Genomic DNA, 25,745 nt, shown 5'->3' with positions numbered 1-25,745 from the left:
TTCAAGGAGTTTATTGTTGGGGGGGTGGGTAGAAGAACAGGGCAGAGCAGCTGGGGAGGAAGGTGGGATTAACTTTGGGGTTTTTGTTTTGTTTTGTGTTTTTAAGAAGGAAATAGCATGTATGTATGCTGGTGGGAATGATCTAGCTAGAGTGGCTAGCCATCTTGGTTTACCTGGGACACAGGACTTGCAGTTTTAAAACCTGGCTGAGTTGGTCACCCTAGATCTAGGTGATGGAGAGAGTGTTCCTTTTATTTTGCTCCTAATGCCCATTTCCTGTGTGGCTTTCCATCCCTAATCTGGTAAAAGGCAAAAAACAAACAAAAAAACCGAACCCTCCTAATCTCCAAGCCCCACCCTCCTTGCTGTCCCCTGGTGGGTGTCTGGGCCCCCAGGGGCAGAGCAGCCTCCGGTGAGCTGCGGTGCAGATCCAGTGATGTTGCTGAGACCTCCGTGGGAAAGCCAGCCCCTGCAGCACCAAGCATGGCTACACACTGGTGTCTGAAAGTCACTGGTTAACTGAGCCAGTTATGTTTGTATTTCCGCCAGCAGTGTGGGACGTGGGCCCCCCTCTCACGCCCCCACAGCCTGACTGCTGCTCCGCCCAGCTCTTCCTTCACATGCGGGCGTTGCTCGTTACTGAGCTGCTGGTGAGCAAGGGTCTCGGCTGACAAGCTGTGGCTAGTGAGACAGGCCCTCATTTGTCTTTGCTATCTTCATGTAGGAGGACTCTGAGGACAGTGAGATTGACATGGAGGGTGATGAAGAAGACGATTTGGAAGATGAGAGTGTTGCTCTCTCGCCAGCTAAGCCCAGTCGAAGAGTCCGGAAGCCTGAGCCCCTGGATGAGAGCGACAATGACTTCTGACCCTCTTGCCCAAGGGACCAGACTGATTAAATCCCTCAGATCTATATAGGTAAACAGGAAGTTGGAAGGTTAGGAAAGAAACCTATTTTGTTCACTAAACTAGTTGGACTCAGTAATGAAGCAACACCTAGTTGTTCTTTAGCCTCCTCTGTGTTATTCCACAGAGCTTCAATAAGAACTGAAGTAAGCCCCAAAGAGAATGTGTTTTTTTGCCTTATTTATGTCCTGAAACTTAGGGAATGCATGTGTTCTTAGAGATGCACATGCACGGGACAAACACCCAAGGAGAAATAAGGGTCAGCCCCGTCAGGTCTTGGCTGTTGTTGTTGTGATGTGTTTGCCTCTCAGAGTTGGGGAGACCGACGTGGGGCTGGGCACCAGGACTCAGTTTAGGAATTGTGGGGGAGCGTACAATTTTGGACATTTACTGTATATCGGCTTTTATTTCGTTGTCTTATTTTCTTCTGTATGTTCACAATACCAAGCTTGTTCTGAATGAAAGTTAGCTAAGTCAGATGAAAACCCACTTTCGTTAAAGATCAGATAACAGAGAGATGCTCCAGAATATAAATGCTCCATTTTCTCTCAGAAGGTTGACATTCCTCCTTAGGAAAGCAAATTAAAGAAGAAATGTTGGTACACACTTGTGTTTCTGACTCTAAAAAGATGAACCAGAATGCATTAGGTTGAGTAGCACTAGAATAATTACCCTGATGTGAAATGAGAAGTAACAGGTGGAGTTGTTTTGTTTTTCTGATATGGAAAACAGAGCAGTTTTCATTTATTTTTCACTTACAAAGTCAGAAGACTTCTGAAGTTACTTGGCTCATAATAAATGTATTTAATTCCTTGTTTTTATATCATTAAATAAGTTTTACTTGAAAGTTTAATTACGTTCTTTATTTGCACTTACAACAAATACTTGGGAGATGTTTACAGGTTACTATGGTACATGTAAATTTTTAGGATATGATGTGATAATTATTTCTATCTTTGCTTTTTTCTTTGCCTTTTCCTAATTCCTACATAAGAGATTACCCCCTTTTTTAAACATTCAGCATTCAACTAATTCACTAGCGATTTGAGATGTGCCATTGTTGAAATGATGACGTAAAAGGGAAATGGGAGTGTCAGGAGCCATGTCAACCCCCTCAGGTGCCGTGGCTTCTAAGGTGCAAAAGTCACTGCATCTTCTTGGATGTTCTAGTTTTGGTTTCCCTGAGTCTGACCTGCCTTATATTTAAAAAAAAAAAAATTTCCATTTTCTTTATGGGATGCTTTCTTCTAGTGGGCATTACCACAGGAGTGTGGCCCGCGCCGCAGGTAACCCCTCCACAGACAGAGGCATCCCTTGGTTACCTGTTGGGCAGTCTCACCATGGAATGGCACTTCCTTACTCGAGCAGCTTCTGTCAGCCAAGGAGCTTCAAGCACCTGATCGTAGTTACAAACATCTGTCTGTCACTACTGTGACAGACCCCGCAGTCAGGTGTGTGCAAGTGCCTTTTGACCTTGTGCCATTGGTTTTGGCCAAGCATCAGAGCTGACTCGTGCCCCAGAGAAGACTGTGTGACTAGGTCAGTGAAAAACCAGTCGTTAGATCATTGACAACAGTTGTTACTGTTTTAAACTGTGTGATTAAAGGACCTCCTAAAATGCTTTACAACATGAATATTGACAGAAAATGTAAAGAGATTTTTTAAGTCCTTAATTTTTATTGGTGGCAGCCATGAGAACAGAGTCCAAGGACTTGCAGTGGGGAGTCCGAGGAACTGTCTCCCTTTTAGCCGGGACGGGAAGAAGACCTGCAAGCGCTCTTTTGTTAGCATTTTAAACTATACTTTCAGTGTCACCCATCTGAAAGAAAGCGGAGTCCCTTGATGACAGCAGCACACTGCATAAGTATCCCTGCTGTTGGATTGGCCCAGGGGACTCTTAGGTGCTGGAACCGGGCCTGGCAGCCTTGGAAGAGAACTGAAACTGGACAGAGCAGAAGCCCTTCCTGGAGCCGGGAGGACAGAGCGCTCATCAGGGAAACATGTCACTGACGGGAAACCCGTGGGTCTGAGACACAGTGTTCTCATTTGACACCTCTGTTGGGCAGTCTGGAAAGGATTAAGCAAGAGTAACATAGAAAATTAAGTTTTTAAATGATGCGCTGTTAATTCTAAAAAGAATAATAAATTATATAGGAGAGAATGGCTCAGGAGTAATGAATACTAATCAAGTCATAAGATAAACACTAATGATTTAAACGAATATCATACTCTAATAAGTATGTTGGAAGGACGGAGAAACAAAAAATGGGATGTAAGCTGATGGACATCCAAGTTCCCTTTCCCATATAGAAGTCAGCAGATAATCTCTAAGATGATAAGAAATAGCACATGTAGGCCTTTTAGTTTTAGGACTAGGGGTATTCGGGAAGGGGGTGGGCAAGACAGAGACTGCTGTTTTCCCTTATAAGCCTAGTAGTTTTTGGCTTTTTAAACTATGTGTTACTATGAATATTGTTTTCATGAATTTTTGAAAAGGTAAATCTATAGACAGGAAAAGGGTAAGGGCTGGAGACCGAGGTTTGAGGATCATTTTCTTGTGAGATTTGTCAGGGGAGAACATGTGGGATGGGAAGAGAGCCAAGGGTAGAAGCCTGAGAAATGCCTGTGTCTCAGGGGCAAGGGCCACAAGGAGCCAGAAGAAGAGACTGGGAAAGTATTTTCTAAGTTTTCTAAAGTGATTATATTTTACTTTAATAATTAGGAAAATGTTCTATTTTCGAAAGAGTGTTGAAGAAGAGGGGTAATGGAAAGGTGGGAGAACTTGAAGGTTCTGTTAGGGAAGCCAGAGCAGGGGAGAATCTCCAAAGAAGTGCTAAATCCTTGTCGTAAATGAGCTTGAGTCAGAGAGGCCCCTGGAATCAGCAGTTAGGAAATCTCTGGTGACCTTAGCCAGGAGCAGTCAGATAACTAGCGATGGGCTGAAGAGCGGTTCGACTTTGAAGTGAACACAGTGAGTATTGACGAGTGTTCAGAAAGGTGGGCGGTCACAAGACGAAAGAGGGCATGGCCAGGGGAGGAACGTGTGGTCGAAGAACGTTGTGGAGGGGCGGGGGAGGTTTTGTTTTGTTTTTTGAGAGCAAAACTTGAGCATGAGTTTTCAGCTGGAGGGAACAAGCTTGTGGAAGGGAAGGACTTAAATCTATGAGAGTGTGTGTGTAATTGATGAAGCGAAGGTTTCATTAGGAGTCATTCTGTTTAAATCCATACTGTGTATTGAAGACATACGCACCAGATAACCAGCTGGGCTGACCCTACCATTTTTTTTTTTAGAGACTTTATTTATTTGAGAGAGAGAGAGAGAGAGCACAAGCGGGGGGAGTGGCAGAGGGAGAAGCAGACTCCCAGCTGAGCAGGGAGCCCGACGCAGGGCTCGATCCCAGGACCCTGAGATCATGACCTGAGCTGAAGGCAGCCGCTTAACCGACTGAGCTACCCAGGCGCCCCCTGATGCTACCATTTAGGGTAAGCTGGCTTTGGTTGATGTGACAACCTTTTACACCTGGATTTCTATAGTGTCTGCTCTAGATAAGGCCCCAAACAGTTTGTTGACTTGGGCATCAGGTAGAGTACCCAGAATATGGAGACATTGCCTCAGAAGTTGGGCCATAGTAGCCCTCAAATAAGGATGGCTGATCCTGGCTAACAAAACTTAAAATAGCAAGCTTTGAAAAGATCCAGCTGTTTCTAAGGCATGTGTCCCAGGATAAAGCTCAAGAATTGTAAGGAATATAAAAATCTAAGCCAAACAAGATAAAATTCCCAATATCTGGTGTCCAATCAAAAATTACCATAATGAGAAAAATCAAGAAACAGACCCAGAAATGACAGATGATAGACTTAGTAAAAAAGGACATTCCGATAGTTTTTAACTCTCGTCCCTATACTGAGATGGTGGAGGGAGGCATGAGCATATTAAGAAGAGAGAAGGAAGACCTAAATCTCAGGACTTCTAGAGATTAAAGAAGTGCGACAAAGACTGTGCAAACACGCACTGTGGTTTGAGGCACCACGGAAGTGAACAATATGCTGACCGTGAAGACACAGCAAGAGGAACTGTTCAAAATGAAAAGACGAGAAGTCCCACCCCACTGGCGGGTTTATTGCCTCAGCTGTGCTCACCTTCTAGCCTGCCCTACAGTTGTAGAGCTAGTCCTTGTAAAACCTCTCTGCTTTGCCGGCTGGCAAGAGCGTGGGCCTTGTCAGTAGGCTGCTAGGGAGACTTTGGAGAAGGAAGGGGCTCTCCTTCCCTGTCTGGTGTGGCTTGCTCTTCAAGTCCCCAGAGAGCATGATTTTTCTCATCGCCCCTGAGGTTTCTCTGGTGCTGGATTCCTGCAAGGCACCGCTTTCTCCACCATTTGCTTACTGCAACTCTTGTTCCGTCAAGGTCGCAACTAGGTGGACACTGCCAGACGCTGCACAAACCAGAGGACAGGATAGCAGCATCTTGAAAGTACCAGGAGCCAAATACCAGCCTAAAATTCTATACCCAGCAAAAAAAGCTTTAAAAACCCAGCAATCCAAATAAATATGACACAAGACCCACGTTCAGATGTCCCCCATTTCCAAATACTTTTCTTTATAGCTGATTGTTTTTCTTCAGTTGAGGATCCAATTAGAGATCTTGCATTAAGTAGTTATGTCTCTTTAATCTCCTACAATTTAAAATAGTCTGCAGCCTTTTGTATTTTTCATGACATCAACATTTTTGAAGAGGTTAGGCTAGTTTTTATTTTTTTATTTTTTTGCAGAATGCCGCTCGATTTGGATTTTGTCCAATTTTTCCTTCTTGATCAGATTCAAATCAGTATTTTTGACACGGTGTGTCCTCAGTTCATCACATCAGGGGCGCATTATGTCCATCCGTCCCATTATTGGTGATGTTAAGTTTAATTACTTTGTTAAGAAAACACATGCAAAATTGTCCATCTTTAAAGATAACCTTTTTCCCCTTCGTAACTATCCCTTGTGGGGTGAGATTTTGAGACTGGGTGGCTATCTTCTTCCTCGATAGAGTTTCATCCATGGTTTTAGCATCCATTGAGGATTCTTGCCTGAATACTCATTTTTAGAGGCATGTTTGGAACAAAAATGCTTCCTGTTCAAACTTTAAAATGATAATTATAATCTTCCTAAGCATTTTCCTTGGTAATTTAGTGGATGACAGCTGTGGTGTCCATTAGGATCTTTTTCCCTTCATCACAGACAGACGCCCAAGGGCACCTGTACCATATGGAGGCTCAGCTTGCTCGCCTTCATGGAGAAGCTGCAGGCGTAACAGTGGTTTGGGAAGCCCAATGTAGAATAACATTCCTAAGGCATCCACATTTAACGTGCTGTTGATAACCAGTGTGCCAGACCCCACGTAATATATGCCAGACATAATCCGTGCCTTTTGAGAGATTTTGTAATGGATAAAAGATGGCAAGAACCTTGAACACCTTTTTTTGTCTTTGTCTCTAGAATCCTGTCATTAAATCCTTCATTTCTCTTCAAAAAATTCTCATAATTTTTCCATGTGTCTAAGGATCATACTCCTAAGACCTTCTAGTCTTCTTGAGAAAAGAGAGGTCCCTTCTGTCACCAATGCCAAATTGATCCTCTATATAGGCTTGAAGATGGCAGCTCGTTTCAGAGTGAGGGGGATGATTTTAACCAGTGGAGAAGGGCAATAATAATAAAAGTTAGGGGCACATGAAGACCTCCGGGTATAAATAAGCTCACACCGGCTTCTTACCTGCTATGCTTTAAGGCCTGTGTCCTTGGTGGAGACCTTCCCTTCTCTGTGCCGTAGCAGAGAATCCATCTCACCCCCGCCTGGACTGACCCGGGTCCAGGAGAGGTGCTCCTGACCTCTTTGGCAGCACCTTTCCTGCCTCCTTTTAGGAGACCAGCTTTTGTGTGGGTCAGCATCATTCCCAGACCACAGGAAGGAACCCTGGAAAATGGTCTTTCCGTTCAGAAGCTTCCAGTTGTTGCTCCACCTGTCCTCCCACCAGGTCCACCAGGAACTTGTTTTGCTCACATTTCAACAATGCACGAAGGAGCATTTGTCCTGATAGCGTCTGAGATCATCCTGGCACCAGATTCCCCAATGTGATTTCCTTGGAGACTACAAGAGAAGGATTAGGACAGGACTTGAGAGATGGGCTCAAGGCCTAGAGGCATGCAGGTTCTCTTTAGTAAAGAGCACGAAATGCAGAGCTCCAGCCAAGACCTTCATGCTTCCAGGATCCCTCCCATGGAGAAGGCCCAGAATGGCTCCCGCTTATACCAAGTTTCCCTGCAGAGCTGCTGAAAGACCCGGGAGTCAGCTGGCTCCGAGAAGCTGGGAGTTGTTCTAAGGATGAGCAAGAATGGCAGGGAAGGGCAGGTGCTGCTGAGCCCCACTCACTTGATATGCTGGAGGCCATGGTTTCCAGATAGTGCGGTGGCAATGAATATTGCCCCGTCCATCCCCAAGGAATTCTCTTGAAGACTAGGCAGAGAAAAGATGGAGACACCACCGTGAGCCATTCGGTACGTTAGAACCCGCCCCAGGAAGCAGCACTGCATTATCCTGGGGGGCCGTGGAGGAAATATGCACTTCTGGGGATGATTTGTCCACAGCAAGGGGGTGTTTACTCCTGAGACCAGTGTCTACAAGTAGCCGGGTGGTCCCATCCAAGTGCCATGGAAGGGGCAAGACTGAAAATGCAGATGTTAAGTGACTTAGCTCTGGCATAAGCTAGACAGAATGAACAAACCCATCTGCAAGAGGGACTCTAGTCATCAGAGCTATTTATATTCGGAAGGAAGCAGCTACGGAGGAAATCAAGAGCATCTCCTCTCATGGGGGAGGTTTCAGCAGAGAAGTCTGCTGCTCTGGGGCGCAGGTAGGTCTCTATAGCCACTCACTTGAGTCTTCGGAGACTTGAGTTCACCTTCAGAGCATTTGCCAAGGCTTTGGCTCCAGCCACCCCGATGGCATTTCCTCGTAAGCTGTCCGGAAAGATATGAAGCCTAAGGCACAGTGTCAGCTGTGGGGTGAAAACTGTACCTCTTCCGAGAGCATGGGCTCCTGGTAGAGGCAGCATGGACTCAGCAAACATGCGGGTGAGGTTGCTTCTTTCTCACTCCTGGGTGCAGAGTGGAGATCGGACAAATCTGGGTGGTTTGTTGGAGCCCTCCCCCTCCTCCATCCCAAAGAAAGGAGAGTGGGGCTGAGACAAGAAAGGCAACACTTCAGGGTGCCTGGGTGGCTCAGTTGGTTAAGCGACTACCTTCGGCTCAGGTCATGGTCCTAGAGTCCCGGGATCGAGTCCTGCATTGGGCTCCCTGCTCTGCGGGGAGTCTGCTTCTCCCTCTGACCCCCCCCCCCAATGTGCTCTCTCTCTCAAATAAATAAATAAAATCTTTAAAAAAAAAAAAAGAAAGGGAACACTTCATCCAGCGGTCCTCACATCCTCAGCATCCCAGGACCACAGGAGCAGGGATGACTGGGACATGCCTGAGAGCCCCACTGAGCTTAACCCCCTCCCCCAGGAGTCTGGATCTTCTCATTGTCTGAGGTCAGTGGCCAGGGACCCCTACACAGGACCTTGGGACGTGGGCAGCCTAGGCAAGGCTGAGGAGAGCAGGTCCTCAAGGAGAGGAGGCCCAACAGTAGTGACTCCCAGGGAAGAGGTATGCAGTGGGAATGGGGAAGCTGGGGCATGCTTGATCTAAAGGACGATGTTTAAATGATTTGTGAGTTTCCATGTAAATTGACATTTTTTTTTCCTTCCATATCTTCATTTCAAATCAACAGCTTGGTTTCTTTGGGCAAGAGACTATAGCCAGAGACTGGAATACTTACTCGAGAATCTCCAAGGTTCTGTTCACAGCCAGGGCGTCCCCTAGCGCCTGGGCCCCCCGGGAGCCAATGGAGGCCACCTGCAGACTGGAGGAAGAGATGCAGTCAATGCCGACAGGCCTCGCCAGCCCACACCCTGCCTGGCCCAGCATCCACACATACTTGTCCTTCCTTTTCACCACCCCTGGAATTAGGGCTGAAAGTGGCAACGCAGCACTGAAGGTTATTGGCCCGTGATCTGTCCAAGGAACGCTGCGCCCCCTGTGTGCACTGTCTGAAGCCTAGGACAGAGATCTGGATGCTCCAGATACAGCAAGGAGAGCTGGCCTCCTGGAGAGTTCGAGGGAGAACACTCCCCCAGCCCCTACTAAGAAGTTCCATATGTTCGATGTCCCAATTGCTAACACTAGGAAAATCAAACACACCTTCCTTGACTGGAAGGCAAAACTGATGTGTAGTGTGCGGGGCCGGCCTCCTGGGCTGCTGTGCACGTTAACACTTACTAGAGCGCAGTGAGGGCCGTGTTGGCCTTGAGTGCGCTGGCCACTGCAGAGGCGCCTTCGTCCCCGATGGCATTCTCCTGTAAACTGAACACAGAGCGTGACCCCTGGGCTCACAGGGCACCATGCTAGCACTGTGGCAGGACACGCTGAGCTTGGACCTTCTAGATTTCATTCGGACCACACACACCATGGACTAGATTTCCCAGGGACCTAGATTTCCTTCAGACCACGCACACCACGGACTAGACTCCCAGGGACCTTCTAGATTTCATTCAGACCACACATACCACGGACTAGACTCCCAGGGACCTTCTAGATTTCATTCAGACCACGCACACCATGGACTAGACTCCCAGGGACCTAGATTTCCTTCAGACCACGCACACCATGGACTAGACTCCCAGGGACCTAGATTTCATTCAGACCACGCACACCACGGACTAGATTTCCCAGGGACCTTCTAGATTTCATTCAGACCACACACACCATGGATTAGACTCCCAGGGACCTAGATTTCATTCAGACCATGCACACCACGGACTAGACCCCCAGGGACCTTCTAGATTTCATTCAGACCACACACACCATGGATTAGACTCCCAGGGACCTAGATTCATTCAGACCACACACACCATGGACTAGATTTCCCAGGGACCTAGATTTCCTTCAGACCATGCACACCACAGACTAGACTCCCAGGGACCTTCTAGATTTCATTCAGACCACACACACCATGGACTAGACTCCCAGGGACCTTCTAGATTTCATTCAGACCACACACACCATGGACTAGACTCCCAGGGTTGCCTTGGGGATAACCGTCCCCAGGGCCTCCTACTTAACATGCAGAGGGCTCTGGGGTCTGCATGAACCTGGACCATCAGAAGCAAACAAGAAAAGGGATACATGGAAAAGGGACAAAAAAGGATGTGCCAGCCAGAGAATTATGTCAAGGCCCTCAATCCCCGGCCATTCTTGCTGGTCAGTGTTTTACATCTTTTTTTTTTTCTTCCCTTCCACATTGGAATAAAGTAGTAGGTCCTAGGGCAGTCAGTGGTTAAGAGTTTAGTTCAGGTGGGCATCGGTGTGTTTAGGTGAGAGTTTGCGTTAATAATTTTAACAGACATTTGAGTGTGTATTGTGTCCACACAATTGTACAGGCCCAGGACCGTCTCAGGTGAGGAGTTGTGATTGAACGAGCAGGCACCAAAGGCCACGTGCCAACTGCACGGAGGACCCCAAGGGGTCTCCCACCCCTGTGTCGTCACAGAAACTGCCAGAAGAAATAGGTCTAAACCAAAACCTGAAGGATGGCATGGGGGAGAGGGTCTGGCACATCCGTAGAACCCAAATCCACTCGAGTTGCTGGCACATGAAAAGAGGCCAAGGAGGTACAAAGGAAGCAGGTCCTTGGGGCCTTCTTTGGAAGCCACGCTAAGGGTTGGCCTTCACTTGGAGGCACTGGGCAGCATTTAAGTCTCTCACCCAGGACAGGGACAGATTTACGTTTTGGAAAGATCTTTGGCCAGCAGTGTGAGACGGTGGACTGGGTGTAGAGGTGTCGCTGCAGTGACTCAGGTGAGTGATGCTGCTGGCCATGGGGGCAGAGGGAAACGGTGGGATGTTGGGAGGAGAGCCGCAAGTGGGAAGCGAGAGCAGAGGTGGTGTTTCTAGCTTGCATGACTGGCTGGTTCCGTTCATGAGGTGGGGATGGAGAAGCAGGCTTGTGGGCAGAGAGTTGGAGCAGTTTGAAGTTCCTGCAAGGCACCCAAAGGGAGATGCCGAGGGGGCAGGGAGGACATGGGTGTGGAGCTCAGGAGAGAGGTCTGGGGGATAGATGTGGGGGTACCAGGGCTCTGAAGGCAAGGAGCCTAGGAGAGGAGAGCTTCTGGAAAAGAGAGATCATTCAAGAGAAGACGGCCTAGGACAGAACCCTAGGGAACACCAGGATGTCAGTCAGACAGAAGAACAAGCCAGAGGTGGGAAATCCTGGTGAAAGACAGAGTTACCCTTCGACCCAGAGGTTCAACTCACAGGTGTGTGACCACGAGAAGTGAAAGCACACACCCACACAGAAACCTGTGTACGAACGCTCACAGCAGTGTCACTAGCAAGAGCCAAACAGTGGCAATAACCCAAATTCCATCATTGGATGAGTGGATAAACCCAGCGTGGTCTATACACACAGTGGACTAGGATTCAGCCATAGGAAGGAATGAAGCTCTGATTCAAGCTGCCGCCCAGGTGACCCTTGAAGAAATGACACTAAATGAAAGACCTCGGTTGCGAAGGCACCTACGGTATGATTCCATGTGAATGAGACGTCAAGTGCAGGTGACTCCATAGAGACAGAGCAGACGTTTGGTTGCGAGGGGCTGGGGCGTGGGGGCAATGGGGAGTGATTGCTAATGAGTCTGGGGTGTCTTCTTGGGGTGATGGATTGTGGTGATGGTTGCACGACTCTGTGAATATACTAGAAACCAATGAACTGTGCACTTTATATGGGTAGTTTTTGTGGTACCTGGATTATGTATCAATAAAGCTATTAGAGCAGATGAGAATAGAAATGTGCCTGCTGGCCTTAAGGCAGAGGAGGCTGTGTGCTGAGGGCCTCTGGCCCAAGCCGTGTGCCTGGTGGACACCGAGGTCTCAAATGTCCTTGTTCCCCTATCCTTCCTGCAGCCCCTGCAGAGGCCCCACTTACTCGAGGCTGGTCAGGCTCCTGTTGAGCTGTAGTGCTTGTCCCAGGGCCTTGGCAGCACCGGCCTGGATGAAATTCCACTGCAGGCTGGGCAGAGACAGACACATGTGACCACGTGGCCCAGGGCAGAGCCCAGGAGGGTCTGGAGTCTCCAGAAAGAGGGGACTTCTCCCAGGAGGGTCTGGCAGTAGGAAAGGAGTCCTTGCAGGATGGGGTCCTGGCCACAGATGGGCAGATCTCTTGCAGCCCACCTCAGGTTTAGTCAAAAGGGGTCAACAAGCACTCTCTGGTTAAGGGTGGACACAGGGGCAGGCTCAAAGACTCCAAATGGCCCCTGCATGAAGCTTGTGACACTTGGAGGCATGGCATGGGTGCCCACCTCCCACCATTGGCCTCTCCGTGGATCAGCCCCAGGAAACAGAGCAGGGGGCAGGGCACAGCCTCCTGGAGGCCCCCAGGCTGTGTTGTGGAAGGGCCCCAAAGCCAGACTTATTCTCCTGCCTGAGCTGGTGTGATGGCCCTGCAGCTCTGCAGAGGGGATGGGGGGGGGAGGTGCCAGAGACTCACTGAAGGGACGTGAGGGCCTGGTTTTCTCTCATTGCCACCGCGATGGCCTGGGCGCCCTGGTCGTGGAGGAGGTTGGCTGTCAGGCTGGGAGGAGGGGAACAGGGGTGAGTAAGCAGGAGCTAGCTGGCCGTGGAGCCCCCATACTTACTAACCCAGGAATCTAGCCCCCCTCCTCCCTGAGGACCGGCCTAGCTCATGTTTATTGAGCACCGGTGTGTGCCAAGCATGTGTCTTATGCTGTTGTACCAAATCCTGGCAGGCACATGGAGAAGGGGCCCAGGTTCAGCTCAGTGAGGTTCCAGGACAGATCACCCACCTGATCCCTGTACTGCGCTGCCCCTGAGACCTGGGCCCTCCCACATCGCCATGGGTAGGGGGGCAAGGGGCAGGCAGCGTCCCCACGAACCTCATCCACAGGTAACGTAGGACATGAGAGTGGAGGAGTTGCCACCAGAGGCTAGGTGTCCTGGCTACCCCTCCCCAGCCAGGTCCTTCTCCAGCCTGTAAAGTGGCAAGGCCATGAGGATCTGCCCTCCCCATCCCCAGGGTTCTAGGTAGGCCAGGCCCTCGGCTAGAGGGGCGGTGGGAAGCACAGCCTGCACCCCACTCACGTACTCCAGGTTCTTCAGGGTGCTGTTGGTGCAGAGAGCTCGAGCCAGTTCCCGGGCTCCCTCTGAGCTGATGGAGTTTTCTCGCAGGCTGGGGAGAGAGAAGACCCTGAGCTGCTGACCAGACGTGTGGGGACTCTAGGGGAGACAAGCCCCAGTGCTCAGACCTTTCGAGCCCAAGGAAGCTCAAGGCCTCTTGAGTGATCAGGGCTGAGGTGTGAAGAGCCTCCAGGAAGCCGGACTCCCATGGCTAGCCAGCCAAGTGTCTCCCCTGTAGGACTGCCAACGGTGGGACCCGTCAGGAGGAAGAGGATTGGTTGACAGGTCCTCAGAGGTGAGGGGGCTGGGGGCAGGCTTGGCTGCCTCAAGGGCTGGGGTACCGGAAGGGAGCAGCAGAACTGGGGAGCTGAGGGCCCCAGCTGTCCCCTGCCCTCCTAAGAGAGCAGGCAGTGTGCGGGATGCCAGGGTCCAGAACCAAGCTGCCCAACCATAGATTATCTTCAGAACAGGCCCGCAGTGGGAGGTGTGGGCTTTTCTTCCAAGTCCCAAAGTGCTTTCAGACCCCTTGGCCAAAGGGAGACCCCGTCTGGAGAGGGAAGTGGGACTTACTTGAGGCTGACGAGGGTCTTGTTGGCGCAGAGGGCCCCCATCAGTGCCGCCACCCCTGCATCACTGATGGAATTGCTCTGCAGGCTGCAAACAGAGGACGGGGCACGCTTGGGGTGGCCGTCCCAGGACTCGCAGGGAGCACTGCTCCAGCCTGGGGACTGCAGGCGTCAGGTTCAACAGAGCTGGGGAACCCTGGGAGCAGGTGCCCCCCCACACTGCTCTGCTCATCATCCCTCCTTCCTGTCCCCATTCCCCACGTTCCAGACCTAGGTCAGGGCAGCTGGGTCTAGCATAATCAGCCTCAAAGCTCAGACTCTGCCTTGATTTGAGTGGCTCCAAATAGTCCGGGGTTGGAGTGTGTGTTGTCTGCAGCCCCCAGAGAAAGTCGTGCAGCTGAATCTCCCCATGTGGGGGCAGCACTGAGCCCCCTCACCCCCCACCAAGGCCACTGCAGCCGACACCCTCTTTAGCCACCTGTGCCAGCTTTTCAAGGGCACTCAGTGCTTGTCACTCTGAAAACTCCACAACCAACACCAACCACAACTGTCTAGGGAAATGGGTCTGGTGGGGTGGGATGGAACAGTGAGGTGGGCGTGGAGAGAGACTGAGATCACAGTATGCCCACTGTTGGTGGTTGGTTGGGTTCTGGCAAAGTTGTGGTCCTGACTGACAGCCCTCCTCCAGGACCCGCCCACCTTCTAGATGGAGAAACCAGGGGAGTCACCCACTGCCCACGGTCACTCCCGGAGGGTGGTCAGGCAGACTCACTCCAGGCTCTCCAGGCCCTGGTTCACCTTCAGGGCCTTAGCCAGGGCCCCGGCCCCTCCGTCGCCAATGCTGTTACTGGAGAATCTGTAAGAGATGAGACAAGGATGAGCTGGGTTTCTGGAGCAGCCTGGCAGGGGGGGCCTGGGATCAGGGTCAGGGAAGCGCTCCAGGGCTGTGCTTTCTCTGTTGTGTTAAGGGTGCCCAGTGCAGAGCTCGTTCGGCTTGAGTCTGTGGCTGGTTGCCTCTGCAAGTGACTCCCTATGGCCTGTAAGACATTGAGGTAGCAAAGTACTTGACTCCCTAGTGGGGGGCAGGGCCAACTCTTTTGTGATACTTTATGTGAAGGTAGCCAGGAAGTGTTGGGAAGGCAGTAAGTTTAAGTCTGAGACAGTCCCAATCCTGGGAATCTGGAGTCCAAAGCCAGCTATCTTGCACCCATACCACCATCCATCCGTCCATCCGTCTGTCCATCCACCCATCCATCCATCCATCCATCGTGCTCACAAACATTTATGATGGGCTGGGCATTGTGCCAGTCACTGAGGATACAAATTTGGCCTTTCTGCATTTCTCACATGAGTTCCTTCAGACTCCTGTTCTGTTTCAGGGTATCTGCCATCTGCTGGGCTCCCACAGGCCCGATGGTATTCTTCTGTAGGCTGTGGGAGAGGAGAAGCGTCTTCAGCAAAGCTGGCCACAGCCATTCCCACTCCAGGGACAGTCTGGTTCGAGGTGAGAGCTCAGAGACTACTCGAATGCCCTCTCCATTTATCACAGCATTGGCAGAGTGGTCTCTAGGAAAGGTCTGTGGATTGTTGCCAAAGTGATGTCAGCAGACTGACATGGTTCTGGGGGCCGTCGGAGGCAAGGACAGCTTAGCCCTCCCTCGTCAGAAGCTGGGAAGTGATCAGAGGACACGTAATACCCAGCAGCCTCTCGAGTGGCGACTTCCACATACGAGTCCCTCCAGCTCCTCACCCAGTCAACCCTCCCAACACTCAACAGTCTACCTCCCTCTAGACCACCAGCAGCCTGCCTCCCAACCCTGCAGTCCTCCCTAAGGCAGACCTTCCATTTAGGCCCTTCTCCAACAGCTACGTCCCTTTATACTAAATCTGGAGGAGGAAGATGTTGCCAAGAGCCCCTGTGCCATCCTAGGAGGACAGGCAGGGCAGGACCTATCTTGTGTAAGGCTAAATACAATGTAAGCAGAAGGGAATTTTCCCTGGTTCCAAAAGGGAAAGAGACCTCCCTTTCCCTTACAGTGTTTCTTTGGGAAAACTTGCAGTGGTAAAGCTGTCCCTTTGAGAAGTATGTAAATCTTTTTAAAAGCTAAATAAACCTCTTGCCAGATTTACAGCTTATAGGGACCATGGAGCCATCTCTTTGAAATGTACACATTAAGGAAGATAGCATGATTCCAAGTTGTCATAAAGATAGGGGAAGTTTGGTTTTTCCTTTGGATAAAGGCAATTAGTAAACAGCTGGCCACCCCAGCTACCAGGTTTAAGAAAAACTATGTGCAACAAATGGTGCTGTCCAGTCCTCTTACTTGAGGACAAGTTATCTTGAAACACACATATCATGGGTTGTATCTGCTTGGCTGGAGAAAAGGATGAGATTTCTTTGTCTTTGCCGTCTCATTGGTAGGTAGCCAATGATGTACACTGCAGTCTAGTTGATTATTCAAATAATTAAACTGTTTCATTCTTTACTACATTTGTGGAGAGGATTCTCTGCATTGGCAGAAGGCTTTATTTTAAATTATTTTCCAACACCTGTTCTATGGAAAACAGTGGACATCAAAATTTCCAGGGGCCATCCAGACGGGTCAGAAAGCCTCAGGACATCTCCCCAATCATCCTTCCTTGCAGAAAACAGACAGAGAGACCCTTGGAGGAGGAGAGGAGAGAAGAAGGGTCTCTCTGCTGGTCAGCATGTCCACTTACTGCAGCACAGAGAGGGTCCGGTTGGCAGCCAAGGCCTCAGCCACAGACCTGGCACCGTTATCCCTGATCGAGTTGCTCTGGAGGCTGTGGAGCAAGGAAGAAGCGCATCAGCAAAGGCATACATGAGGGTGCCCAGTGGTGGCCTTAACCTCTACGGCAATGTTACCAAGGCCCAAGGCACGGACGGGGGGGCAGCTGTCTGCTTCATGCGCTTACTGCCCACCACACAGGATTTGGGAAGAGTTGGTTCTTTCCAGTGCTGCTCTGGCCTGAGGATTCCCTCTGGGTTTCTAAGCATTTGTCTGTTGACTGAGAACAAGGTGCCCAAGGCATCTGGATAACAATAACTAGGTTATCAATAGTCTTAATTACAGCTAAAAGCCACAGCATCCAAGTGTTGACAGGGATGTGGAAAAATTGGAACCCTCACCCATTGCTGGTGGGAATGTAAAATGGGGCAGACCTTGTGGAAAACAATCTGGCAGTTCCTAAGAAGGTCAAACAGAGTTACCACATCACACAGCAGATTCCACTGGTCGGTGTCTGCCCCAAAGAAATGAGGACAGGTACTCAAATGTACGTGCATGAATGTGTGCAGTAGCATTATTGACAAGAGCCAAAAGGTGGAAACAACCCACATGTCCATCAACCGATGAATGGGTGAATTGTGGTCTGTCCATACAGTGGAGTATGACTCAGCCATAAATAGGAATGAAGCACTGATACCTGCCACAATGTGGCTGAACCTTGAAGACATGACACTCAGCGACAGGAGCCAGACAAAAGGATCTTATTGAAGGATTCTATATATAGGAAATCTCCAGAGTAGGTAAACGTAGACACAGAAAGCAGCAGTCCCTGGTGGCTGCTGGGGTGGCGAGGGGGACGGAGAGTAGAGAATGGGAAGTGATTGCTAATGGATACAGGGTCTACTTTTAGGTGATGGAAATATTTTGGAACCTGATAGAGGTGATGAATAAACAACTGTGAATATGCTGAGTGCCATTGAAATGTATACTTTAAAATGGTGAATTTCACCCCAGTAAAAATAAATAAATGAAAAAACAAATGACAATACACACTCAACTAAGGATGGATACAACTACAGGCCCCTAAAAGCACAGCAAACCACAGCAAACCATAGGAATATTCTGGAAGATGGGCTTTTCATTGTCCTAGAAAACACCTCAGGGGAACATTCTGACACCATGGCCTTGGGGGTTTCCCACTCAATGGAGGACCAGAGGTTTTCCTCATAGATTATCTTGCCTTTCCATTTCTGTACAACCCCATCATCCTTCTCCTCAATCCCCTGATTTGGCTGTAAACACAGGGACAATGACCAGGGAAGAGCTGAAACCTGAAAGTTGTGTAGGATACAAGATCATGTAGTATCCACCTAGATGGGAGCCAGTATAGCATGCCCGCCATTTTGAATCATCTCCCACTCCATGGTTGGCACCTGGGAGAGGGTTTTCTGGGTCCTCTACTGGTTACACCGGGACAGGGAGCAGTTGGAACATACCTCAGAAAAGCCAGAGTGCGGTTAATCTTCAGAGCATCTGCCAAAGCCTTCGCCCCTTGAGGTCCAATGGAGTTACTGCGGAGGCTGGCGGAAGGAAGAGAGAAAAAGAACAGTTTTTTGTTTGTTTGTTTGTTTGTTTTCATCCAAGTCCCAGGGAGGGAAAAAAAAGAACAGAAATTACATGACCTTTAAATCTATGCTCCTTGAAAATAATGTACTGGGGTTTAGGATTTCATGTTTTGCCGAGATCCTTATTTAGGTGAACAAGTAAGGAATTTCTCAGTATGGCCCCATGTGATGGGGCGAAGAAAGAAGGATCTGATGGACTTGGCTTGAGCCAGGTGTGGAGAGCAGGGAGAATAACGCCAGCTTCAGGGCCGAAATTCTGGTGCCTCCCTGGGCTGGTCCCAACAGCTGAGGAGGAGCCAGGATTTTGCTTGCTCAGCTGTCCTTCCACCCCACCCCGGGGAGAGTGTGGTCCAGGTGACTTCATGAGATGGCTCACAAGCTGTCCGTGGCCCAATGGTGGAAGGTTGGCCTATGTGTCCTACTTACTCCAGAGCAGTCAGACTTCTGTTGACCAGGAGGGATCTGGCCAGAGCTTTGGCCCCTTTGTTACTGATCTGGTTCTCAGCCAAGCTGTGCAAGGAGAAGGAGAGGAGTGGTTATTGCAGGTCTGTAAATCTCATTGCCTCTTTCTCAACACCAGGCTTGTGATCCAAACCTCTTGGTTTCACCAGCATCGTGAGGCCCTGGACACAGGTGGAGATGAGGTGAGCCCTGGAGTAGAAGTGCCCAGCCCAGGAAAACCTCTGAGCCAGGTAAGGTAGGGCCAGAGTGGGGGGACAGACCCTCACACGGGCAAAGAGTCACAGGGCAGAGTTTGGCCAGAATCTGGCACAGACGCTTCTATACCAGCAGTGCCGCAGAGAGCCTGGACAGTTACAGAAATCTCCCGGGGAGATCCCGCACAGTGGTGTGCTGCAAGAAACAAAATACAGAAACACTGACGTGTAGCATTGGCCAATTTCCGTGGTGTAAACACTCTCACCACGGCCAATTTCAAGCACTCCCAGCTTACAGAAGTTCCTAAAACTTGAATAATCTGCTCTCATGAACCAGTGGCCGAATTCATAGTTCTGGCTCACCACTGGCCCCAGCCGTTTTTCTAATGCAAGAAAGGAAGAGGGTACTTATTACAGAACTAACTTGAAAGTAAAACAACCAAAAACCAAAAAACACTTGCGTCTGACCTAAAAGGGTGATTTCAGGAATAAGCTGGTGGATCATGTTGCTTCATGGACCCAGTTTCAAAAATGGTGGCTGGTTGAGGTTCTCTACAGTTTCTTAGGCATTTAAAACTGTGGAGCATCCCCAAGGGATACAGTTAGAATCCCCAGTGCTTTTCAAGCTGTGTTTCAAGGGCTCCTGGTGTTCCTCAGAAAAGCCTCAGGAGCCCCTAGAGGCCGAGGAGGAACCAAGCACCCCTCTTATTTCAATCCCAGCAGCTCCCAGTTGCCCATCTCTTACTGGGGTCCTGCCTGATAGACCACTTTTAAAAAGGGTTCTGTTGCTTAAACTTTGAAGACCATTCATCCAGGCCACCTTCTATATAAACGTTCTCGAGTTCTAGAGCACCTCTGTCCCCCTCCACCCAGGACTTCTATAAAGTTTTATAAGTAATATTTCATGAGCCATGTGTGTATTCTGAACGGTGCCTTGGGCATTTTACACAGGGATGTGGCCCTGAGGACCAACTACAGGGAGGTGAAGAAGAGCATGTGGCCATCGAAGAAATTTGGGGCTTTTGTTCAGAAAATATTCTGAGCGTTGTCCAGACTCCTTTATGCAAAAACACTGGAAGTTGACTATTTTGCTGAAGGCTCCCATGGAGGAATAAATAATGAAAAGTTGTCATTAGCGTGTTTCTGTCAAAGGGACTGCATTTATATCTCTGGCTAACAAGTCAGAGAATCCTGCTTAGAACGGCTGGCCCTTGTAACAACCCGAAGAAGTAGTTAGTGTGCAGGAAAGGGTTAACCTCGCCCCCAGTTCCTGAAAGCTGACCTCTGTTTACCAGGGGGACTTGGGGCCCCACAGTAACAGCTTGACCCCTGGAGGGGCTTCCCTGTGGGCAGTGAGGTATGTCTCCATGCCCAGCCCCCCATGAAAACTGCCCACAAGCCCGGGTGAGCCTCGCTGCTGGGGGCTTGGTGGTCACCGGGAGAGGGAGGCACTGTGTATATGACCACACCGGGCGGGACAAGTGAAAGCCCGCCTGGTCTCCCCCCGGCCTGCCCCATGCACCTTCCCTCTGCAGATTTTCATCTGTATCTTTTTGGTGTGATGAACCACAACCGTGGGTACAAGAGCTTTTCTGAGTTCTGTGAGTCCTTCTAGTGAATCACTGAACCTGAGGAGGGCCATGGGGACCCCTGGACTCACAGATACTGTTTTCACCCCATTTTATCCTCTTTAGGCAGGGAAGTGACAGTACAGGGCCATATAGGGCCCGCCAGTCTCTCACCGCTGTCCTCGGTGACTTGTTTTTGCTCCTGACCCGTTCCATGTTTGTTTTTGTTTTCTCAGATAAAGATGATTTCAGAACCCGGAGGGAGGCTTACATGAAGATGAAGAATTCCTCTCTGGATCCTATGCTCCAAACTCATCTCCCTAGTTCTAGCTACCCCAGATCATCACATCAGCTCAGCTCCAAACCCAGGTGTTACTCAAACTCAGAAATGTTATCACAAGAAGAGATTTCACAAACACAAAAATCTCTTCTGCCATCAGCATATAGACTTTTGTCTATTTACAACATTAAAGATGCAGTGTTTAAATTGTATTTTTTGCATTCATTTAAATAAAAGTTTAAATTTAAACTCATTTTTTAAATTAAAAACTTCAAAATTTGATTTAAAGATGTGATCCCGTGCCTCTGGTACTGTTTTGGGGGCCAACTTTGAGAGGAGCTTGGAGAAGACTGGGCCTGGCACCACATCAGAACATAGAGTATTCAGAGACATGCTTCCATGTCCATGATAGCATCTGACCCTCACCCTATCCTTTCCCTCTTCTCACAGATGAGGTACCTGAGCCTCTGGAACTTTCTGGAATGGGCAGAAACAAGCAGCGTGTATCCTGAGCCACATGCTTCAAAGGCACCTCTCCTTGAAAGCACCCCTGGCCAGTTGAGCAGAGAGGAGGAGGGGAAAGGAGCCCCAGACCCTGTGCGACAGGTAAGCATCCCGGATCGGGTCTCCTGGGTCAGCGTTACCTGATCCTCTGAATGCGACAGTCCTTCCCACTCAGCACGCTGCCCAGCAGTTCCATCACGGGGTCCTGGAACTGGTTGTTGTCCAGCCTGCGGAAGGAAGAGCGATGATGAGTGGTATCAGTGCCCGCAAGCAGGTGGAGCAAGGCGCTGCAAAGGGCCGGCATCACGGCCACAGAGGCGCCCAGGCCGACGTTTCCATCGTGCTGCAGCCCCCGCTGTGTGGCTCAGGGCTCTGTGCTAGCACACCCACCACGCTCAGTGTTTTCCCGTGAGGGTGGACTGAGAGGCTCAGTGTTTCGAGCCCCAGGATTCCTACCCGGAGGGGTGTCTTCCCAGCAGCCCCTCACACCCTGTGAGTCTATGGGACACGAGTTGTTAGCTCTCCTCCTCCTGAGGACGTGGCACCTGCTCTCAGGTCCGGAATGGCCCTGGTCTTACAGCCTTCCTAAGGTCCAGAGCACTGGGTGGACTCTGGGCTGGGGGTGGGGTGAGTGGGTGTGGTGTCTGTCAGCACTGGCATGGTTCACAGGGTGTTGGAGGTTGAATTGTGTTCCCCAGAAAGATAGGTGGTTCTGACCCCCCAGTGCCTCAAGAATGTGACCTTATTTGGAAATAGAGTCATTGCGGCTGTAATTAGTTAAGATGAAGTCATTCTGAGCGGACTAGGCCTGCAATCCCACATGGTTGGTGTGCTCAGCTGAGGGAGCACTACACGAAGACAGAGACACAGAGGGCGAGTCCGTGTGCCACAAAGACGGGAGTGATGTGTGGACAAGCTGAGGATGCCAGCAAACAGCACACACTAGAGAGGCAGGAACCGTGTTCCCCTGCAGGTTTCAGAGGGAGCTGAGCCCTGCTAACAACTTGATTTTGGATTCTGGTCTCCTGAGCTGTGAGAGAGTAAGTTTCTGATGCCTTAACCCATCCACGTTGTGGTCCTTCTTTACGGCGGCCCCAGGATGCTGACCCAGGGGCGCGTGGTGGAAGGGACGAAGCTTCCGGGGCCTCTGCCCCCCCAGCCCGCACATATGGCGCAGCCCGGCCCCAGCGCCCACCTCAGGCTCCGGCAGTACAGCAGCTGCGGCAGCAGGCTCTGGAGGACGCCCTTGCTGAGGCGCAGTGACAGGCTGGCCTCCCGGGCGCAGGCGTCCGACACCTGCAGGAGATAGGCCAGGGCGGCGCGGTGCTGGGGGCCGGTCAGCGCTGCCAGGCCGCCGCTCTCCATGGCCGCCTGCACGCCGCGGGCCAGCTCCGTGTGCTGCAGCTCGTGCAGGCAGCGCAGGATGTTGACCGCCCGGGCACAGACGGCCACGTTGGGGCGTAGGCAGCCCTGCAGGAGCTCCGCCACCTGGGCCCGGTAGCCCTGCTGCTCCCCCTGGGCCAGCAGGGAGCCCGCCAGCAGGGCGTTGACCTTCGGGGACAGAAGTCCTGAGAGGAAGCGCAAGAACACATCCAGCCGCCCGTCCTCGGCCTGCATGGCCCGCTGGGCCGCACTCCGGAAATGGGTGAGGAAGCCGAGGCGGGGCCAGGACACGCCTCCCTCGGTGAAGAGGTCAAAGATGGCCCTCTTGGACGCGCTGTAATAGTACGCGGCCGCCACGAACTCCTGCAGGGACAGGTGGGTGAAGCAGTAGGCTGTCGAGGAGGCCAGGGTCTCTTCCCGCCGCAGGAAGCAGCCGCACAGGGCGCTCTGCAGCAGGGCGAGATCCACGCCAAACGCCTTCAGGTCCTGCTCGTAGAACACGTACTTCCTCCTGACCAGCCCGTGGAAGGCCAGCCGACCCAGAGTTCCCACCATCTTGCGGCTGCTGTGGGCCACCTGCTCGATGCGAGGGCTCGCCTTGCCCTTCTCCTGCCCGTCCCCACCGAGGGCCATCCTGAAGTACCAAGAGTAGAGCTCGCACAGGGTCCTTGGAGTCCATGGCTCTGCGTCCTGGGGCCCCGGCTTGCTGCGGCTCAAGTGACCCAGTGCCGACCCTGCGAGCCGGCAGAAGGCCGGGACTGTGCACATCAGGTACAGGGCCCTGTCTGCCTGCACCTGCCTCAGGACCCAGTCTGAGAGGGCATGGTCCTCGGGGAACATCTCCTCCAGACACACCTTGATCTCTTCCTCGGTAAAGCCCCGGATCTCTGTCATCCGGTCCACCAGGCCCCCTGGGATCTGGCCAGCCACGCCGGGGCGGGAAGTGACCCAGACAGAAACTTCCGGGAAGAGGTTGCCTCGGATGATGTTGGTGATCAGATGGTCCACCTGGATCTCCTTCTTGGGGTCTGTGCACGCTACAGTGTTGGAGAAGTCCAGAGGCGTCTTACATTCATCCAGGCCGTCCAGGATCAGGAGGATTTTGGGTAGGGCTGCTGCCACCAGGCCAGACTCCCCAGTGTGCGGGAAGACGGAGCGGATGAGTCTGTCTGCAGACAGCTTCTCGTGGGTGTTGAGATCTCGGAAGGTCAAAGGTAGCACCAGGGAGAAGTCCTTGCCGACCTGTCCCCGGGCCCAGAGGTGGACAAAGTTCCTCACCAGGGTGGTCTTGCCCACGCCAGCTACCCCGATGGTGATGGAGATTCGGGGTGGGATAGACACCCGAGACAGAGGCAGGAAGAGTCTGTCCAGGGCGATGGTCTTGGCCGGGTGCCAGCCCCCACGTGTGGTCTCCACCTGAGTGAAGTCATGTTCCTTCAGCTGCAGGTCTGTGAGCCCCTCCACCAGCAGGAGATTGGTCAGCCTGGGCGAGGGGCCGCTCAGCTCTGGGCTGCCCTTTGCCCTGTTCAGCAGAGCCTCCTGGCACTTCTGTATCCTCGAGTCTGTGGGACAGAGGCCAAAGGGAAGGGTTGGGGAGGATGGGGGAGGGGAGGGAGGGGTGAAGGGGGAGGGCCGGGGGACACCCTCCCATCTTCCTACCATCACTGTGTGGCGTCCTGTCTGCGGTGTGTGGGGCCTGGGAGCCCTGACTGCTCTTCCCAGCCAGCAGGTCCACGAGGGCTTTCACCTGCCCTGCCGGGGAGCTGGGGCCTCGGCCCTGGCCTGCCTCCCCACCCGTCCGCACCTCCTGCTTCCTCATGGAGTCCGGGGTTGCCACCAGGAGCTGTGAAGAGAGGGCCTGAAGTGCTGTGTGCCGTGTCACCACCCTGGCCTGGGACAGGTGAGTGAGCCTCCAGGGATGGGGAGGCATCTACTCTCTGTCCTTCCCCAGACTGCTGGTGGCCCTCGGTCTGGCCTCCACGAAGGGCTTGGAAGTGCTGTTTGTTCCCAGATGGTGAGAGGGGCCCCTGATGCCAGGAGCATGGCTCAGACATGGGGGGCCAGTGGATCAGACCCGGGCCCGGGCTGTATCGTGAGCTCTGCCACTTACTGGCTGTGTGACGCTGGGCAGGCCGCCTGAGCTGCTGGTGCGGTGGTGTCCTCATTTGTGACCTGGAAATAGACAGGAGGGTAAGGGCAGTTCCGCTCACACGAAAGGGCGAATGAAGGGTGGATAGGTGGAGCCCAGGGGCCTCTTAGGACAGTGAAGCCACTGTGCACGGTCCTACAGTGGTGGGTTCGTGCCATGGTGCGCTTGTCCAAACTCCTACAGTGGACATCGCCAGGAGTGTTGCTGTTTATCTCAGTGTTTCCCTGGGTCTCCTGACCCTCAGCAGCGCTGTTTTCCACAGCCACAACGAGGTGGAGCACCTGCTCACATTCCTTTTCCTCTCTGAGGATTTGAGTGAATCCCGTAGCCAAGGCTGGCCGTCCCCATGTGTCCCTCCCTCAGCTAAGGTGGACACTGGAGGACCCCAAGCCCACCCTGCCCTCTTCCTCTCCTCACCTGCAGCGGGTGGGATGTCCAGCCCACGGCAGCCCCTCCGCTGGGCCCCACGAACTCAGGGGATGGGGGTCGGCCATCCCTTGTCCACAGGTCTAGGAGAGAAAACAGGACACAGCACTGGGCAGAGGTCCCAGCTAGTGCTCCAGGTGGCAAGAGCTCACTGAGATGGGTCTGACCCATGCCTCCCAGCCCTGTGGTTCTCTGGGTCTCAGTGACAGTCACTTACGAGGGGTCAACTGGCTGAGCCCCAAGGGTGCAACAGACTCCCTGACCTTGTATTTGCATTGGGCTTTCCTAGCGTTTTAACTCAGGATGAACCTTTTTACCTGGAAAATGCTGAAAGAAGCTCAGAGACAAGTAAAGTAGCATTTTCCAGCCATTCTGTTCATAGCACTGTTGAAGAACTAACTAGCGCAGTGAATTCAGGGTAGATGGTGTCCAGCCCAGCCGGGGGAATCTGGGCGCGTTAGTAGAAGGCCAGGCAAGGCCACGCTCCTTATACTTCCTCAGATCCTCTCGCTGTTCTCATGCTTTTGTTCTTCTAAGTGTCAAAACCGAGGAGAGTAGAAACCAGTTTTGGACTGAAATCGCGTTAATGTGTATAGACTGGTGTGGGTGTCATTGGTCTTCCTTTAGATCCTTTAGTAAAACTGTTTTCCCTCATGTGGATCT

General features: G+C 51.6%; 2 protein-coding genes across 12 annotated transcripts in view; one reads left to right on the top strand and one right to left on the bottom strand.

Moving 5' to 3' along the window:
- CLUAP1 (clusterin associated protein 1) overlaps positions 1–1,758 on the top strand; it is a 43,510-nt gene extending 41,752 nt beyond the window's left edge. For all 6 annotated transcript variants that reach the window (XM_078074921.1, XM_078074920.1, XM_078074922.1 and 3 more), the window contains one exon: positions 725–1,758. In XM_078074921.1, the coding sequence (XP_077931047.1) occupies positions 725–868 (144 nt within the window). In that variant the 3' untranslated portion in view covers positions 869–1,758. The remainder of the gene's footprint in view (positions 1–724) is intronic.
- Positions 1,759–2,554: 796 nt separating this feature from the next.
- The window catches only part of NLRC3 (NLR family CARD domain containing 3), a 35,853-nt gene continuing 12,662 nt past the window's right edge, over positions 2,555–25,745 (bottom strand). The window contains exons 1-18 of one of the 6 annotated variants that reach the window (XM_078074906.1): positions 24,618–24,679; positions 24,167–24,350; positions 22,320–24,069; positions 21,265–21,351; positions 18,543–18,626; positions 17,988–18,071; positions 16,463–16,546; positions 15,089–15,172; positions 14,514–14,597; positions 13,746–13,829; positions 13,140–13,227; positions 12,529–12,612; positions 11,965–12,048; positions 9,261–9,344; positions 8,761–8,844; positions 7,821–7,904; positions 7,318–7,401; positions 2,832–7,035 (exon numbers count right to left, since the gene is read on the bottom strand). In XM_078074906.1, coding sequence (XP_077931032.1) covers positions 6,952–7,035; positions 7,318–7,401; positions 7,821–7,904; positions 8,761–8,844; positions 9,261–9,344; positions 11,965–12,048; positions 12,529–12,612; positions 13,140–13,227; positions 13,746–13,829; positions 14,514–14,597; positions 15,089–15,172; positions 16,463–16,546; positions 17,988–18,071; positions 18,543–18,626; positions 21,265–21,351; positions 22,320–24,069; positions 24,167–24,326 — 3,177 coding nt within the window. In that variant the 5' untranslated portion in view covers positions 24,327–24,350; positions 24,618–24,679 and the 3' untranslated portion in view covers positions 2,832–6,951. Of the gene's footprint in view, positions 7,036–7,317; positions 7,402–7,820; positions 7,905–8,760; positions 8,845–9,260; positions 9,345–11,964; positions 12,049–12,528; positions 12,613–13,139; positions 13,228–13,745; positions 13,830–14,513; positions 14,598–15,088; positions 15,173–16,462; positions 16,547–17,987; positions 18,072–18,542; positions 18,627–21,264; positions 21,352–22,319; positions 24,070–24,166; positions 24,351–24,617; positions 24,680–25,073; positions 25,166–25,745 lie in introns of those variants that run through there. The other 5 variants (XM_036090259.2, XM_078074907.1, XM_078074905.1 and 2 more) reach the window with 5 other exon arrangements.

This window comes from Halichoerus grypus, chromosome 6, assembly GCF_964656455.1.
Source record: "Halichoerus grypus chromosome 6, mHalGry1.hap1.1, whole genome shotgun sequence".
NCBI lineage: Eukaryota > Metazoa > Chordata > Mammalia > Carnivora > Phocidae > Halichoerus > Halichoerus grypus.
The sequence above is the reverse complement of the archived record's forward strand: the minus strand, read 5'-3'. Positions and strand labels throughout refer to the sequence as shown.